We start from the raw sequence: 20,089 nt of genomic DNA on the forward strand, positions 1-20,089 counted from the left end.
TACATATTCAGTAGAAACCGTACTTCAAATTTTGACTTTGATATTTTCCCAGGCTAGTGATACAAGACTCTCTTGTGATCTTGGGCAGCTACAAGCCACAAGTCCCGGTCAGCCATGTGATCACAGGATATACGACTGATTACACTTAACAACCTTCTGTACCCATAAAACCATTCTGTTTTCAGTTTCAGTATTCAATAAATTACATGCGATATTCAATACTTAATTTTAAAACAGGTTTTGTGTTAGATCATTTTGTCTACCTGCAGGCTAATATAAGTGTTCTGAGCACGTTTAAGATAGGCCAGGATAAGCTATGCTGTTCAGTATGTTAGATATATTAAATGCATTTTGACTTACGATATTTGCGTGTTTTGGTATAGAAAGAATATACATTTTTTATTTTTTTGATTTAAAAATTTTTAATTTTTAATTCCAGTACAGTTAACATACAGTGTTATATTAGTTTCAGGTGTTCAACTTAAGATATTTTCAACTTCGGTGGGTTTATCAGGATATAACCCCATCTAAAGTTGAGAAAGATCTGTAATACAGTATATATAATTTATATATATGTGTGTGTGTGTGTGTATACACACACACAAATAACTTTATAATACCCATAGGTATTCAGGTCCTTTGTTACATCTTCCCCTGAAAGTTAAAAGTTTTCACATTCCATGTCAATTGGTACAGCTGCATTGGAAAACAGTATGGTGGTTCCCCCCAAAATTAAAAACAGAACCACCAAATGATCCAGCAATGCCACTTCTGGGTATTTTATCTGAAAAGAAAAAGAACCCAAAAACCACTACCTCGAAAAGATACATGCACCCCCATGTTCACTGTGGTATTATTACAATTACCAAGACATGGAAACAACCTAAGTGACCATCAATGGATAAATGGGTAAAGAAAATGTGAGATATATATATATATATAATGGAATATTAATCAGCCATTTAAAAAAATGAAATCTTACCATTTTCAACAAATGGATGGATCTTACAGACATAATGCCATGTGAAATAAGACAGAGAAAGACAAATACTGTATGATCTTGCTTATATGTAGAATTTAAAAAACAAAAAGATAAACAAAAACCAAGCTCACAGATGGATCAGATTTGGTGGTTGCCAGAGGCAGGGGTTGAGGAGGTGGACAAAATAGGTAAAGGGGGCCAAAATGTAAAAACTTCTGGTTATAAAATAAATAATAGGTATGTAATGTATAGCATGGTGACTAGTTAATACTGTATTGCATATTTGAAAGTTGCTGAATGAGTAAATCTTAAAAGATCTCATCACAAGAAAAAAATTTTCTGTGTATGGTGATGAGTGTTAACTAGACTTATTGTGATGATCCTTTCACACTATATATAAATATCAAATCATTATGTTGTAAATCTGAGACTAGTATGTCATTTATACCTCAATTAAAAAAAAGTTTTCACGTTCAGAAGCCTATCCCTTTCCTGGTGGACTTGTGTCTAATTCTGTATCCTCTGAAAGTCCATTTTTATTTTGTTCTGCCTGATCTCCATGTCTCTGCACAACAGATATTTATTTTACATGCAGAGTTGTAAGCAGCTTCTCCCCATTCCTCACCTCCACCAAAGTGAGAGTAGTAGTAATTTCATATGAAGGGAAAGATCAAACATATGTGCTAAAAGACAGCATACTCCCGAAGCTCCCCAGGCAAAAAGTTGTTTTTTTGTTTAAAAAAAAAAACAAACAAATCTATCTCCAAATTTAGGGTGTATACTGAGACAATTTATGCCCTATCATTAATTTGGGATCCAGTTTCCCACATAATTCACCTGTACCTCATTTGCAACCCAATATAAACACATAGACCAGGAAAAAAAAAAAAAACAATAAGCAAAGAAAAACAAAAAGGCCCAGATTTTGACAACTTCAACTATTATCAAGGGCACTTTTTAAAAAGATGATGAAACGTAAATGTCTCCTACATAAAACATGACTAGTGTTGCTGTATAGTGAGCTTAGAGGGTGTAATATGTCTAAGGACAAGGTAAATATCTATACTACACTTTTCTTAAAATTTGATGCTCAATTTGCGATACTACAAAAGAAAATGGAAAAAGTTAAATCAACCAAAGTAATCAAAAGAAAAACAAAATCAAAGAAAGGTATAAGGAACTTTGTATTATTTAGATTTAAGATAAGGAAGCAAAGAATAAATAAGGTTCTAAGTTCAAATGACATAAAGATGATGAAAAACTACAAAAGATAAAAAAATAGACTATCAGTAAAGATTTCAGTTGAACTTTGGAAAAACCTGGGAATGGGAAAGAGATTCTGGAGGTGGCTAGGGAAGTAAAGAGGAGAATAAGAGTTTGAGGGCAGGGAAGGAATGGGTGACAGTCACACACCACAGGAATTTTGGTAAGCTATAGAAATCGAGTTGGGAGGGGGGTGCCTGGGTGACTCAGTTGGTTAAGCTTCTGCCTTCAGCTCAGGTCATGATCCTGGGGTCCTGGATTGAGGCCCATGTGGGTCTCCTCGCTCAGCGGGGAGTCTGCTTCTTCCTCTACCCCTCCCTCCTGTTCATGATCTTTCACTCTCTCAAATAAATAAAATTTTTTTAAAAATTAAAAAAAAAAAGGGTTTGGGGAATGGAGAGGTATTAAAGGATCTTTAAGGAGATATACTGTATAAGACACAGGGTAATCTCGCTCCTCTCTCTTCCCCAGAAACCTTTAATAATGATCTGCTTTACTCCACATTGCTTTTGGTATGGACTTATGTGGGGTTTGGTTTTCCTTCCTCTTTCTTTCTTTCTTTCTTTCTTTCTTTCTTTCTTTCTTTCTTTCTTTCGGGAAGGGCAGAGGGAGATGGAGAGAAGCAGACTCCGCTAAGCACGGAGCCAAACACAGGGCTCAATCCTATGACCCCAAGAACAAGACCTAAGCCAAAATCAAGAGTCGGACACCTAACCAACTGAGTCACCCAGGTGCTCCTGGTTTTATTTCATTTTAATGCTACAAATGTGTATGAGATTGGTATCAACACGGGTATATAAGAAAGAAAAGCTGGCTCGAATAGCATAGTTTATTCCATTATATAAAATATCACTTTGGTAAATACCCCAGAGACTAAATGCTTGAAGGCATTTCAAATTACTTAAGATAGTTCTAAAAGTAAAATTATTGAATTAAATTCTGGGATGTATAGGTTTTTCAGAAAAGTTATCCCAGTTTCCTCTCCTACAAGTAGTGGTGGTGTGATCTTGGTCCCAGGAATACTGAATATTTTTACACTGTTCCTATTATTATGACCAGTGAAAAATACTGCCTGGAAATAAAATAGACTAGATACTCAGAAGCACCCTCTTTTAAAAAAAAAATACTTGCTGAAACTCTAAAACAAACTTTTAATGCATTGCTAGATGTTAGCAATAAATGACATGAGCTGAACCAAGAGAGATGTGTGTAGCAACCAAAGAAGGGCAGATGCCTATGGGCAAATGGCCATACCTACACTGCTCTCCAGAGACAAAGCCCTCAGCAAACACAAAGAAACTGAGCTGAGCCCAGGATTCCTATGTTAAGCCAAAGGCCCTGGAAAGGTTATACTGGTCACCAGACAGAACATTCCCTGGCTCTGGAAAGAAGCAATATCAACATATCTAGAGAAAAGTCTTCTAAGCCTCCAGGAGTCCCACAGTTCAGGAGCATACAGAAATTATCTCATCATCAGAAATCACTAAACAAACAAGCTGGTAAGTTAACACAAGAAAATTGAGAGAAACCAATAAACAATAAAGACACCCCACCAAGGACTTCAAATATCTGTATTTTCAGATATAGATAGGAGTCAAAAGATGAGAAAGAACAAAGGGCTATAAAAACCAACAAGGCACAGATTTGTAAAAGAAAAAAACAGGACTCCTAGAAATAAAAGTATGCTTGTTGGGGAGGTGGGAAACTCAAATAGATTAAACGCAAGAAGAGAAAATTAGTAAAAAACAGACCTGAAGAAATTACCCAGAATGCAGCACAGAAGGAAAGGAGATGGAAAATATGAAAGAGAGGATAAAAGATATGAAAGATGAATGAAAAGGTCCAATATAAGCTTACTGGAGTTCCAGAGGAGAAAATAGAGAAAACGGAGGAGAAGCAATATTTTAAAAGAATATGGTGGAGGTATGCATATTTATCATATTAAAAAAAAAAGATAATGTTTGAACACTTTCCAGAATTGGTAAAAGACATAGATACAGGAAATACAACTTATACTATGAAAGATGAAAAAAACAAAAAACCCCTGCACATTTAGACACATTGTAATGAAACAGCTAGAACACCAAAAACAAACAGCATATCCTAAACGCAGCCAGAAAGAAAAACCAAAATCACTAAATAATTAGAATAATAGAAGATTTCTCAACACCCCACGGAAAGCAGAAAACAATAGAACAATATTTACAAAGTGGTGAAAGAAAATACCAACCAACCTAAAACTATTTACTGAGCAAAACTGTCTTTCAAAAATGAGAAATAACAGACATGAACACTGGGGTGCATATGGCCCTTCCAGACATGAACATTGGGGTGCATATGGCCCTTCTCTTCACTACGTCTGTATATTTGGGGTAAATACCCAGTAGTGCAATTGCTGGATCATAGGGTAGCTCAATTTTTAACTTTTTAAGGGACCTCCACACTGTTTTCCGAAGTGGCTGTACCAACTTGCATTCCCACCAACAGTGTAAGAGGGATCCCCTTTCTCCACATCCTCTCCAACATTTGTTGTTTCCTGCCTTGTCAATTTTTGCCATTCTAACTGATGTAAGGTGGTATCTCAAGGTGGTTTTGATTTGAATTTCCCTGATGGCTAATGATTTTGAACATTTTTTCATGTGTCTGTTAGCCATTTGTATGTCTTCGTTGGAATAAGTCAAGCAGAGAAAGACAATTATCATATGGTTTCACTCATTTATGGAACATAAGAAATAGGAAGATCGGTAGAGAAGGAAGGGAAGAATGAAGGGGAGGTAAACAGAAGGGGGAATGAACCATGAGAGACTGTGGACTCTGGGAAACAAACTGAGGGCTTCAGAGGGGAGAGGGGTGGGGGATTGGGATAGGCCAGTGATGGGTATTAAGGAGGGCACATATTGCATGGTGCACTGGGTGTTACATGCAAATAATGAATCATGAAACAATGCATCAAAAACTGGGGATTACTAATGGTGACTAATACAACAAAATAAAAATTAAAAAAAAAAACCACACAATTATTTCCAGACAAACATAAGCCAAGTTTACCACCATGGCATCTTTAATAACTTCCAAACTAAAAGCTATAATTACAGAAAAGGAAAATGAGATCACAATTAAGATCTGAAATATATGAAGAGATAGTAACAAAGGAAAAGTATTGATAAAATATAAATAATATTTATTCAAAAAACAAAAATATTTTTATTGATTTGTGGGAGATCACAAAAACAGAAATAAAACATTGAAGAATTATAGGTGAAGTGAGATGGAAGTGACTGGGTTTAGTTGAAGATCTTTGTAATGTTTTGGGAATACTGAGATAGTCATAAACCTAGCCTTTATTTAAAGTATGCATGATATGGGCACCTGGGTGGCACAGTTGGTTAAAGTATGCATGATAAAATTCAAGGGAAACCACCAAAAACAGAAATAAAATGTATAACTTCCGAACTAGTACATAGGAAAAAGAAAGGACAAAGAAATCTTTAAAAACAAATGAAAAAACCTTAATCAATCCAAAATAAGACAAAACAGAGGACAAAAGAATGGGGTGGAAGAACAAAACAAAGAGAATACAGAAAGTACAAGTCCAAATATAAATCATAACGATAAATGTAAATGGACTAAATTCATCAAATAAGAGAAAGATAAACTGATATATGGGGCCTTTTAAAAAAATCCAGCTTAATCTTACTTACAAGAGACATAACCTAAGATATAAGAACATGGGAAAGTTGAAAGTGAAAGTGCAGAAAAGGGTATACAAAGCAAATACTAACAAAAATAAAACTACTAAGCTAAGCTAATGTCACCGAGAGCAAACTATAAGCCAAGAAGTAATATCAGGGACAGAAGGGTCATTATACTGATAACAGATTAATTTGCTAAACAGATGTAAGAATTCTTTTTTTTTTTTAAAGATTTTATTTATTTATTTGACAGAGAGAGACAGAGAGAGGGAACACAAGCAGGGGGAGTGGGAGAGGAAGAAGCAGGCTCCCAGTGGAGAAGCCTGATGTGGGGCTTGATCCCAGAATGCTGGGATCACGCCCTGGGCCGAAGCCAGACGCTTAACGACTGTGCCACCCAGGCACCCCCAGATGTAAGAATTCTAAACTTGGGTGCCTGGGTGGCTCAGTCGGTTGAATGTCCAACTCTTGGTTCAGCTCAAGTAATGATCTCAGGGTCGTGAGATTGGGACCTGTGTCAGGCTCTGTGCCAGTGCAGAGTCTACCTGAGATTCTCTCCCTCTTCCCCTACCCCCACTTGTGTTCCCTCTCTCTCTCTCTCTAAAATAAATAAATAAGGGGCTCCTGGCTGGCTCAGTCAGTTAGGCGGCTGCCTTTGGCTCAGGTCATGATCTAAGGGTCTTCAGATCGAGCCCTGCATTGGGCTCTCCTGGCTCAGCAGGAGCTCTGCTTCTCTTTCTCCCTCTGCTGCTTGTGCTCTCTTGCTCTCATGTTCTCTCTCCCTCAAATAATCTTTTAAAAAAAGAAATGAATAAAATAAAATTTTTAAAAAAATTTTTAAATTTATATGCAATCATCACTCCAAAATCCTCAAAGTATATAAAGTGAAAAACTGCAGGAAGAATGAGAATCCACTTCAATAGCAGAGATTCCAAAACACATTTTGCAATTATTGATACATTAAGTAAACTAAAAATTAGTAAAGATATAAAAGACTTAAAGCAGCACAAATAATTAGCTTGATGTAACAGACATATAGATTCCTGCATTCAACAGTTAGAGAACACATCAAGCACATGGAATTTTTAGAAAATTTGTCCACTTCTTAGTCCACACAGAGTGTCTCAATAATTCAAAGAATCAGTATGATACGGATACATTCTCTGACCATAATGAAATTAAGTTAAAAAATCAATGACAAAAAGATTAATTTCAATATCTCCTTAATTTGGCAATTTCAGAAACGCAATTTAAAATCACTCATGGCCATAGATGACAGAAGATATAAAGAAAAGTTTAATTTAAACCAGATTATAATGAAAATACTATATATCAAAGTTTATGGACATCCATACAATGGATTAAGCAATAAAAAGGAAGTACCAACACAAGTTGTGTCATGGAGGAAGCTCAAAAGTGTTACCTGAAGTGAAAAAAGTCAGATACAAGAAGACCACATATTGCATGATTCTAGCTAGATGAAATGTTCAGAAAAGGACTAGGAGTGAAAATGGCAATTATAGCAAACGGATGTGAGGAATCTTATTACTGAGGGGATGAAAAGGTTCTAAATCTGATTTATAGAGATGGCTGCAATGCTCCATAGTAACTAAAAATTACTGACTTATACAACTGAATGAGTTTTATGATCAAGAAAATATACTTCAATAAAGCTTTTTTAAAAAACTTGGGGGGGGGGGCGCTGGGTGGCTCAATCATTAAACATCTGCCTTCAGCTCAGGTCATGATCTCAGGGTCCTGGGATCAAGCCCCGCATTGGGCTCCCTGCTCAGCGGGAAGCCTGCTTCTCCCTCTCCCACTCTCCCTGCTGGTGTTCCCTCTCTCGCTGTGTTTCTCTCTGTCAAATAAATAAAATATTTAAAAAAATAAAAATAAAAAACTTGTGGGATACAGAAAAAAGGAAATTTTAGCCTTAAAAAACCAAAAATAGAGGAAGAAAACAATGAAGATAAGAACTAAAGGTAATGAAACAGAAACAAAGATTCAATAGACAGGTGTAACAAAACCAAAAGTTGATTTGTTGATAGAATAAGTAAATCGTTAGCAAGATTAATTAAGAAAAAAAGAGAGAAGGAACAAATAAATATCCAGAATTAAAAAGTAGACATAACAGGGCACGTGGGTGGCTCAGTTGGTTGAGCAACCAACTCTTGATTTTGGCTCAAGTCATGACCTCAGGGTTGTGAGATCATGCCCTGCATTAGGCTCCAAGCTCAGTGAGGAGTCTGCTTGGGATTCTTTCTCTCCCTCTCCCTCTCCCCCTCCTCCCACTTGTGCTCTTTCTCTAAAATAATTAAATCTTTTTAAAAAAGTAGACATAATTACTGATACAGCAGTTTTAAATGATTGAATAATGCTACAAATGAATGGTGAAACTACAACAATGTCCATTATATTTCATCTGGGCCTTTTAAAAAAATGTTCTCTACTTGGGTATGGGACTATAGATGCCCAAGAAGCTAACCTTTTGAACATATACTTGAAGCTATGTTAGATATACAAGTCCACAATTATTCTGGTTTAACAATATGATCTGTATTTATGTGTACATTTAAAAATGTCTCTCACAGTAACTCTACACCTATCATGTGCTATGTAGTTTATAAATACCTCTAGTCTTAATATCTCTGTAAGGTAGGAGTATATGACTCATATTTCAGATGAGAAAAATGAGAGAGGTATAAATGACTTTTTTTTTTTTAAAGCTGGCATTCAAACCCCGATTTTTCTGGCTCCAAAACCACACTGATTGAATATATACTGATTGTATACATAATATGTATTTATAAAAAAATAAAAACATGTATTGAAGTGTGAGGAAAAGCTTGAAACTTAATCATACAACCCTGTGAAATAAATGTCTACATTAAAAGCCTTTATCTTAGAGAAAATCAAAATTCCCTAAAGAAAATAAGTAGACCTTCTAATTAGGTACTGTTAGAAAGCTAACTCATTGCTGAGTATAGCCTCCGTCCCACCTGACCAGGAAGCCTGGACTGAGACCCTGGGAAGTTACAGAGCATATCCTACCACCCACCCAGAAAGAGAAACAAGTCAGCTGCCCCACCCAAGTATGAAGCATAACCTCCTGCCTAGCTCACCAGGAAGCCCTAACGGTGACCCTAGGGAGCATCCAGCCCAGCTTACAGTGCTGCCTAGCAGCAAACTCCAGTCTATAGCCCTACCTGGCACTGAAGCCACACTGATGGCCATGCTCAATTGCTGAGCACAGCCTGCAGTCTCACCCAAGCAGGGAGCCCAGTCAATGATCCCGCTCAGTTGTAAAACACAGCCTTAAGCCCTGTCCAATCATGCAGCAAAGCATGAGGCCCACTCAACTAGGAAGTATGGTCAGCGATCTTGCCCAACAGCAGAGCACAGCCACCTTCCTGCCTGATTCAGAACCCAGCCTCTGCAGTCCTGCTAATGCAAAGCATAGGCTGAGGCCATATCAGACCACGAAGCCCTGCCTGTGACCCTGCCTGAAAAAAGAGGCTAGGTAGTGGCATCATTTGATCAGAGATGACTGTGAAGCCCAGCTAGTGACCCTGCCTGACCTCAGAGCACAGCCCCTTACCAGGGATCCCAGCCAACAGCACCACTTAAACACAAAATACAGCCAATGGGCTGCCTGCGACCTCAGAGCATAAGCAGCAGCTTTGCCCAGTCAGATACAACAACACATTGTGATCATACTGTCAAAAGTCAAAGACAAAATGTTTAAAGTAGCAAGAGAGAAGTGACTTCTCACATATAAGACTAAACAGATTTCTCAGGAGAAACTTTACAGGCCAGGAGAGAGTGGTATGATATATTCAAAATACTGGAAGAAAAAAACTCAAAGAAGAATACTATACCCGGCAAAGCTGTCCTTCAGAAATGAGAGATAAAGCCCTTCCCAAACAAACAAAAGTTGAGAAAGTTCATCACCACCAGACCTCCCTTACAAAGAAAGCTAAAGGACATTCTACACGCTGAAATGAAAGGATGTTAAATAACCTCGTAAAACTGCATGAATGTGTATAACTCATCAGTAAAGATATACAAAGTCAGATTCTATAATATTGAAAAAATGGTGCATAAATCACTTTCAACTCTAGTTTAAAAGTTAAAAAAACAAACATTAAAAATAACTATGACTACCATAATTTGTTATTGGATACACAAAAAAGATGTAAATTATAACACTGATAACCTAAAATGTGAGGGGGAGAAAGTGTAGAGCTTCTATGTGCTATTGAAGTTCTTATCAGCTTAAAATAGGATGATATAAATATAGTTCATGAATGCATACAGAATGGAATTAACCATAAAAAAGAATGAAATCTTGCCGTTCATGACAACATGATGGACCTAGAAGGTACTACGCTAAGTGAAACAAGTCAGAGAAAGACAAATACCATATGATCCCTCTTATATCTGGACTCCTAAAAAAAAAAAAAAACAACAACAAAGCAAAACAAAACAAAGAAAAGAAACACACATAAATATAGAGAACTAATGGTTGCCAGAGCAGAGTGGGGTGGAGGCATAAGCAACATACATAACGGGGATTACGAGGTACAAACTTCCAGTCGTAAAATGGACAAATCACGAGAATGGAAAGTACAGCACAGGGAATACAAACAATGATACTGTAATAACTTTGCATGATGACAGATGCTGACTACACTTAACCATGGTGAACATTTTGTAATGTCCATAACTGTCAAATCTCTGTGCTACATAACTGAACTAATATAGACTTTTATTTATTTGACAGAGAGAGAGAGAAACAAGCAGGGGGAGTGGCAGGAAGGAGAGAGTGGGAGAAGCAGGCACCCCACTGAGCAGGGCTTGATCCCAGGACCCTGAGATCATGACCTGAGCCGAAGGCAGATGCTTAACTGACTGAGCCACCCAGGCGTCCACAATACCTGAAACTAATATATGTCAACTATACTTCAATTAAAAAAAAAAAAAAAAAAACTAGGGAAAAAACTCCTTGACGTTGGTGTTGGCAGTGATTTTTTTGTAGGACACCAAAAGCACAAGAAACAAAAACAAAAATAAAGAAGACTACATCAAACTAAAAATCCTCTGCACAGCAAAAAACAACAAAACAATCAATAATCAAAAAACCCAATCATATTTGCCTACAGAATGAGTAAAATATTTGCAAACCATCTATATGATAATGGGTTCCTATCCAAAATATGTAAAGAACTCATAACTTGGGGCGCCTGGGTGGCACAGCAGTTAAGCGTCTGCCTTCGGCTCAGGGCGTGATCCCGGCGTTATGGGATCGAGCCCCACATCAGGCTCCTCCGCTGTGAGCCTGCTTCTTCCTCTCCCACTCCCCCTGCTTCTGTTCCCTCTCTCGCTGACTGTCTCTATCTCTGTGGAATAAATAAATAAAATCTTAAAAAAAAAAAAAAAGAACTCATAACTTAATAGCAAAACCAAACAAAATAACCTGAATAAAAAATGGGCCAAGAACCTAGATACACATTTTTCCAATCAAAGAAGACATATACACAGCCAACACATACATGAAAAGGTGCTAAACACTACTTATCAGGGAAATAGAGATCAAAACCACAGTGAACTATCACCTCACACTTGTTAGAACGCTAGTATCAAAAAGACAAGAGATAGCAAGTGTGGGGTAGGATGTGGAGAAAAGGGAACACTTGACACTTGTGCATTATTGGTGGGAATGTAAATTGGTGCAGCCATTATGGAAAGCAGTATGGAGGTTCCTCAAAAAATTAAAAACAGAACTACCATATGTTCCAGCACTTCCACTTCTAGGTATTTATCCAAAGAAAATAAAATTACTATCTTAAAGAGGTATCTGCAACCCCATGTTCACTGCAGTATTATTTACAATAGCCAAGACATGGAAACAACTGAAGTGTCCATCACAGGTAAATGGATAAAGAAAATGTTGTGTGTGTGTGTGTGTGTGTGTGTATACACACACACACACACACACACACTCATAAAAAAGAAGGAAATCCTACCATTTGGAATGACATGGATGAATCTGGAGGACATTACACCAAGTGAAATAAGTTAAAGAAAGACAAATACTGTATGATCTCACTTAAATGTTCAATCTTAAAAAGCCAAACTCAGAAACAGAAAGTAGACTGGTGGTTACTAGGGTCTGGGAGGGGAGAAAAATGGTAAAATTTGGTCAAAGGGTACAAACTTCCAGCTAAAGATGATTAAGTTCTGGGGATCTAATATATATAGCATGGTGACTATAGTTAACAATACTGTATTATATATTTGACAGTTGCTAAGAGAATAAATTTTAAATGTTCTTGCTGCCAAAAGATATATAGTAACTATGTGAGGGGATGGAAATGTTAACTCTGTTTATAGTGACAATCATTTAGCAATACTTACATATACCATATCATCACACTATACACCTTAAACTTACACAGTGTTATATGTCAATTATAATTCAGTAAAGCTGGGAGGAAAAGAAAACTAACTCAAAAGTGTTTATATAGAAGAGATTAATAAATAGACTTAACATGTTTTTTAAGTGAATGGATATTAATACAATCTGTTTTAAAATGTTGTGACAAACTGTTTTGACATTTCAAATGTGATCATTTCACATTTTAATGAATTTACCATCTTACCTGGTTCATTTCCCAAGCTCACTTCCTCATCTGACAAAACTAACCTAAAGTAAAAACCAAAAAATTTTATCAGTTAAAATATACTTGGGACTCATATTCTACAGTTGTATATGGTTAAAAAAATGTTTAACTGAGATAACATATAAAATAGTTGTCTTGTAGATAGATCTAAAATCTGAAACAAATGTCACTTCTTCTCTAGATCTACATAGACTATGAAAATAATCCCTCATCCCTTATTCTTTCAACAACAGTTACTGATTACTGATGAAGCACCAGGAACTGTGTTCAGTATTATCGGCAGTGTGCTAAGTACATCAGAGAGAACATCTGTCACCAAAGTCACAGAGCATGAGGTTTAGTTTTCAAGCACTAAAGCATTTGCTCAAGAATACTTGGGATCTAAATAGAGGGAATGAAGAATTGCAGAAAAAATGGAGTACTCTATTTCGAAGAGCAAAGTGATGTTTGCAAAAGAAGATATATTTGCCTAAAATATTCTCAGTCAATACTAATTTTGGATATTTATATCATCCATCTGCAATAAAAAACTAGAAAAAGAAATTGAATATAGATTGAAGCATTATTCCCGGGGTGTAGCCTCACAATTCTAGTATTAGAGGCTGTTTTTAATAAATCTTTAAAAATATGTAAAAAGTAATACAGGTATCCCCTGCTTTTCAAAAGTTTGCACTATGCTTCTACAGAAGACCTACGTTAGTACCCACTTTGCTACCTGAAAGAAGTCCGAAGACGATTTTCACTTTTATAAAAAAGGCAAAGGCAAAGAGCAAAAAGAGTGTTAAGTGTTTGTTTTGCAAGGAGCCCTTTTCGAGGCAGTGTGCACCCTGAGCAGCGACAGCGGCACCATTAAGCCCCTTCCCTGGGAACTACACTCAGCATCTCAGCATTAAGCCACTAGAGCGCTGAACTGTGTCTGTGCGCATCTGTGCTTTATTTCCATTTATTTTGTGCATACATTAGCAAGATGTGTCAGAAAAGCCTTAGGGAGGTTATTTTTTGAGTCTAGGAATACTCAAAAAATTTTTCCACAAAAATTAATGGTAATTGCTTCTTTCCTTACACTGTACTGGCTTATGAAATGTTTCATTGGGACACTCCACTTTCAGATAGCAGGGGAAACCTATACAGTATTTATTTGCAAAAAACACAAAAATAAACCTACAGAGAAAATAGATACTAATGACTTGGAATGAAATTTCCAAAGACAGTACATATACATGGGCTTTTAAACCACTTAGAAGAGAAAGTAAAATGCTTTAGACTCTGTTAGTTAACTCAAAAGATAGTTCTCATAATGCTGAAGATGCATGAGAGGATTTTGAATAAAACTCTCATGAAATGTGACCATGGAAAAAATTTACTAAATAAATGTATTTCATGTAACATAGGATTTTAAATGTCAAAGTATAAGTTTCATTTATAACTATACATTTGATTAATCTATACCCTAAATTGTTCATATATTCAAGTTAGCCAAAAAATTTGTTTGGATTTCCCCATAGAGAAAAGAGGGACCTGCTTATATCCTGGATCATTTTCCACTCAGCAATATATGGTGTGCCACAATTCGAGTCTTATTTCTGGGTTTGTTACCACACTCAGTGAAATCTAGTTAAAATGAGAAGTGGCAGCTCTAAAAGGAAAACAAAGGTACTATATAATAAAAGGGAAACAAGCAACATAAAGTATGTGCATGATAAGAACCCCCATTTTCAGGTAACCACCCCCAGTCCCATTTGTGTTGCTCTGGAGATAGATTTCAACAGCTTCTGTTTCACAGCTGCTGACATTTGTCCCTTTCTCTTTCAAGCTGGTCCTTCTGGGATTCACTAGGTAGAGGCTCTTAATACAAAACTCAGTCTCCCAAACTATAGAATTTGGAATTATCACCCCAATCTGTTCTGTACTCTTACCATCAACTTTGCCTGACTTGTTTAAAACGGGGGAAGGGGGGGAGAAAATAAGGCTTCAAAACAAATGTTCAATATTAACTGGAAAAATGGGGCACCTTGGCTGGCTCAGTCGGAAGAGCACCTGATTCTTGATCTCTGGGTCGTGAGTTCAAGCCCCATATTGGGCGCAGAGCTCACTTAAAAAAAAAAAAAATCCCTTAAAAATATTAACTGGAAAAATGACATAGAAATAAATATTCAGTAAGTCAAAAAAGAACTCTTTCCAAATATATCATGTATCAGTATCTACAGTTTCCAATTATATTATATATCATGTATCAGTATCCATAACACCATACTTCTGCCTGCTTACTTATTGAGGTTTTCAGTGAGAGAACTGTTTTCTATTTGTTCTTTCTGGTCTTCAGTAAGCTTGCTTGGAGTGTCTTGTAGTTGCTAAGGACAAGAAATTCAATATTAAGTAGATGGAATCTGTTTCTCTCTTTGTACAAACAAAATGAGAATAAAAATTCTAAAGAACATAAAATAGAGATATTTCTGAAGTAGACTAGAGTGAGAGATATGGGAAATGTATGCTAATGTAATTTGAACTAAGCCCTGTGTCCCTGTTTATCCTGGCTGCCTGTGGCAACCATACAGCCTGTGACATGGGCTAGCCACACGGTTTACAAGTCTGTGATACGCCAAAGAAGACTTACACTGTGTTTATTGACTTTGACTGCAATGCTCTAAATATGGCTAAAGATTTTTGCCTTCATCTGAACAGAAATTAGATATTAAATTTGCCTAAAAATACAGTATGCTATCCAGTGAAACATTAATATAGAAAAATAAACAAAACATACACACAACAAAAAACATAAAGACTAATACAAGGGTGTCTATTAGAATGAAGATGCTATGTCAGAACATGACTTAAAAATCCATACGAAGCCCCAGGAATACACAGGCGCAAGATATGAATCTATCACAGATACCACATCTAGCTTGAGTAATCTCAACAACATTTTCAAACTCTATTTAAAACAAGGAAGAATGATAAATTCAAAGGCCCTGAAACCTAGCCTACCAAATTAAAGAAATGATTACCATGGTGTAACTCTGCTAGATAAGCCATATGCAAAGAAGGTTAACAGGAAGATGTTAACAAATGTTAACAACCCGAGAGTACCTTTTACATGTAAGCATTACAGAAAGAGATGATCTAATACTATACAGTAGTCTCTTCAGCTGCAATCACCCATAATTTTTGCATCATGAATCACATCTACAACATGAGTATAAAAGTAAAGCAAGGAAATTTTTCTTTAACTTCTAAAATTGTCAGTAGGTACTCTGGTTGTTTTTGAAAACCTATGACCATTTTCCATTGCTTGTTCCTCTGAAGTTTTTCTTTTCCATAACTTTTTCTTATCTCGTTTGCATTTTAATTTTCTTTTCTCTTGCTCACTCTTTAACTCCCCCCAACGAACCCCCTCCAATATCTTGAGCCCATCAGCAGTATTCTCACGTATCTGTTTAGGGTTGCTGGTAGCACTTGGAATCAGAGAAGTACAGAAAAACGACTGGCCGAAGGAATACAGAAAAATATTTCCTAATGTTTTGTAAATTCAAAGTTAGGCTTAGCACAAAATAGTTTCAATGTTATCCAAATGAAGTATAATATCTAACAAAAGAACATGGAAAGAAATATACCTTGAGAGCTACAAAATCATATGGATGAAAGCCAGGACAGGCCCCATGGATCTGGGACATCAATCGAGCTGTTTTCTCCCAGAATCCAAGCAGCGTCCTCTGTAGAAAAAGAAACGTTGTCACTACAGTTCTCACTCTTTTTTTCACTGCTATTTTTCCTCACTAGTGTAGGTAGATGAATGGTTGCTGAATAATAAGCAGTAGGAAGTAAAATCAATTTCCAAGTTTGGGGAACCAGAAAGCAATGTAAATAGTAATTCTGCCTAAGAACTGGCATCTGTATCAGCATATATATGTGCCTATCTGTATACAGCACTGGAATGTACACTGGAGTCAGCCAGAGAGTAATGCTAGTAGATTAGAACACCTTCTGAAGAGTCCAAAAGAGAAACGTTAAAAGCACAAAAATACCATATTTGTATTAGGGGTATATGTGTAAATCTTTATGTTGGTAAGCATATATAAACTTTTATTAATTGGAAAAAAATAGTATGTACCACTGAATTTAGTCTTTCATTCAGGGCACAAGAAAGACCAAAAAAAAAAAAAAGTGTTCTCAAGCCGGCTCAAATAATTGGACATTTTCCTTGATGCTTCAGAGTTCCTATTCAATGTGAGGGGGCTGAGTGGAGATAATAAAAGAGAACTGAACTAATAGCTATTGTGTTTCAGGTGTATGCTACATGGATTGCCAGATACTTTTATTTTTAAGTGCGTCCTTTCTTGACTCCTGTATTCCGCGGTACTATATCCAAGGAGGTAGATTTCCTACAAGGCCCAGTGAATGTCCATTCCCTTTATTATTCTTATCTTAAGTAAATACATTTTATTCTATTTTGCCATTCACGAATACATGTTAAAAATAGTTATTGCTAATAATTAACATCTCGCTTATTCATTGCATGATATTTATGTGTGATTTGGGGTAATAGAAGCACAGGTGAGACTGCTGAGGTTAAAGTGGTGGGAGAGGGAGACTTGGCAGAATGAAAAGAACACGGGACCCAGCATGAGAAAACCTAGGCTTTTAGCCCAACACTGCCATTTACTTTAATTCTCCTAGGTTTCACTTTCTTCAGCTATAAAATGACAGAAAAGTTTTAAACTATTGGGCCACAGCATCTTTGCTTCAAATGAAACTGAGTGTAGAAGTTCAAAGTGGAGTAGTTCTGGGTGAACCAGTGTTAATGAGATGTGAATCCTGCCTCAACACACCCTTCTCAAACCTAGACGGCCCCTAAGTCTCCCTCTCCTAGGACACCAAGGAGAATAACATGAAGATACAGGAGTAGGCAATCCCGAAGGTCTTTTTTAGTCTAGAATTCAGATTCTCTGTCATAACCTCAGTAAGTCAGTTTTCAAAGTCAAAGGAATCTGATTATGCAATGTTTTAATACCCTTTAGACAACTTTTAAAAAGGAATCTCACCACTCATCTTTACTGCAAGGACATGCTGACCATGGAGGTGGGTACCTGGTAGGTAGTGAGTGAGTGAGATAACATATTGCAGCGACTAGCTCCAAGTAAATCCACTTTCTGACAAACATCCATCTTTAACTTGTCAAAAGAAGCTTTGCTATTTCTCACTTGGATCTGCACCTGAAACCACAATATTTATTATTATTACCGATAACGCAGATATAAATGTACCATACAGGCTCATGAAACATATTTTCAGACACATGAAATTGTAATAAAGAAGGCTACCTCCCTTTTCTTGTATTATTTCATGATAAAGGGTAAAGATTTTGGCTATTTTTAGTAAGTGTAAGAGATTCTTTCCAGCAGATTATCTTTATGCTGAGAAAGTACGCAGTGATAAATGGAAAGTATATAGTTAAGAAGAAAAAACCCCACAGATTCCAAATAAAAAGAAACATCCAAAACTACTGATGGATAATATTTAGCTAATAGAAGAATGAGTGGAAAGGGAACATAGTTAAAGTGTTGAGAAGCATTAATAATAGCTCTGAATCATGGAGATAAATTTATAAATTTAAATATAGGCCTATCATATTTCTTATACTTAAGGTAAGTCATATGTCACCAAGTGGCATGAATATTCAACTTTTAAATATACTTATTCATTCATTCAACAAGTATTTATAAGGTACCTATTATGTGCCAGGCACTGGGATATTGTGGTGAACAAAACAATGTTCTTTCCCACCATCCCTGAGTGGGGAGGCACAGGAAAAAGCAGTAGTAAATAAATGTATAAGATCATCTCAAGTTGTAAAGATAACATATAAGTGAAAAGAAATGACTACTTTTGGTAAGATGATCAGGGAGGCCTTTGGTGAGTTCATGCAAGATGTTTGAACTGGGACAGAAAGATGATAAGGAGCCATGCCAAGATTCTGAGAAGAGCATTCCAGGCTCAGGGAAAAGCAAGGACAAAAGTGGGTGAAGAGCTTAATATGTTTGCAGAACAATATGGAATAGGCTAGAACATATTCCTTCATGGGGCATGGAAAGGGCTGGAGTATAGAAAGTGCAAGATGTGGTTGCACAGGGACCAGGAAACAGACTGTGCAGGGCTGTCTGGGTCCAGATAGGTTTAGAATGCATTCTTTTTTTATTAAAATTTAGGTGAAATTCAGATAACATAAACTTAAAATATACAATTCAGTGGCATTAGTGTATTCACAATGTTGTCTAACAACTCCTTTGGATTATATTCTAATTGTCACTGATTATAATGGGGAAAGAGTAACAGGTTGCTGTGGCCTACATGGCTGGTATAGAGTAAAAGCTCAGTCAATATTAAATATGATTTGTATTATATGTACTCTAAATATTTATTAAATGAAGGAATGAATTTTATTGTTCATATATGGTAAATTTAGGGGATACAATTCATAAGTAGTTTATTTAGCAAAAACGTTAAGTCCATACATACTTTAAAAGCCTGTGGTCAAGCTATGTATTGTAGCAGAAGAAGAATCTGATAATCTTCACTTTTTCTTATAATAATCAAGTTACCTGAATTTTTACTTTAATTAGTTTATTTTTTCCTCACTAATAAACTATTCCCCTTCTGCAAACAAATCCCAAAAGTCCAGTGAAGCAACATTTAAAGGGTAGTGACATCTACTGTGAGAGGGATAAAAAAATTAATAGAAAAGGTTGATAGGGTGGGGATGTCACTCAGAGTAAAAAAAAAAAAAAAAAAAGTGTAACAACCTTTTGTACTTCAAAGATCTCCAAGCAACCAAGAATTTATAATATAATGTGTTTCAAAAATAGCCTGATATTTTATGATCTCGATTAAATTATTCTGTGTAAGTTCAATAGGTTTATGTATCAAGGAACAGAAAGGGAAAGGATCTTCATACTTTTCTGAACTTTTCCATTTGTTTTAGGGTGTCTGGGTCCAGTTCTTGGGACACATCTTTCATCCACAGCAGGGCTCCTCTGTATTCTGTGCGTGCTTGCTCCATCCGGTTGATTGTCATCAAGGTATCAGATACCGCCCTTTGACTGAATGTTGCTACTTCTTGCTTAAGACGAGACAGAGGAGTGTACAGGGCCAGTCTAATGGCAGAGAGATAAAAACCAGAGGGATGTACATCCCATAAATAAAACAAAATAAAAACAAAGGTTTAAAACCATAAAGCATATCTGCTGTCAAGATGAGTCTATAAAATAGGAAATTATTAAGATGCCTAAGGAACTTTAGAAAGCAAATAAAGATCATATAGCCAACTTTGAATTGCTAATAATGACGTCTTTATCTCTCCCTTTTTTTAAGAAATATATTATTTTTGCAACATTTTGGATGTCAATCCATGTGTAAATAATCTGCCAAGTAATTCTGCCATTTAGAAAAGAGTTCCATGGGTAAAAGAGACCCTG

General features: G+C 36.3%; 1 protein-coding gene across 7 annotated transcripts in view; it reads right to left on the reverse strand.

The window, feature by feature from the left end:
• ICA1L (islet cell autoantigen 1 like) overlaps positions 1 to 20,089 on the reverse strand; it is a 77,727-nt gene that overhangs the window by 21,682 nt on the left and 35,956 nt on the right. For all 7 annotated transcript variants that reach the window (XM_026492153.4, XM_057304128.1, XM_057304114.1 and 4 more), the window contains 5 exons: positions 19,570 to 19,768; positions 17,705 to 17,830; positions 16,232 to 16,330; positions 14,889 to 14,971; positions 12,600 to 12,643 (listed from right to left, as the gene is read on the reverse strand). In XM_026492153.4, coding sequence (XP_026347938.2) covers positions 12,600 to 12,643; positions 14,889 to 14,971; positions 16,232 to 16,330; positions 17,705 to 17,830; positions 19,570 to 19,768 — 551 coding nt within the window. The remainder of the gene's footprint in view (positions 1 to 12,599; positions 12,644 to 14,888; positions 14,972 to 16,231; positions 16,331 to 17,704; positions 17,831 to 19,569; positions 19,769 to 20,089) is intronic.

The sequence above is a fragment of the Ursus arctos genome, unplaced genomic scaffold (genome assembly GCF_023065955.2).
Source record: "Ursus arctos isolate Adak ecotype North America unplaced genomic scaffold, UrsArc2.0 scaffold_1, whole genome shotgun sequence".
NCBI lineage: Eukaryota > Metazoa > Chordata > Mammalia > Carnivora > Ursidae > Ursus > Ursus arctos.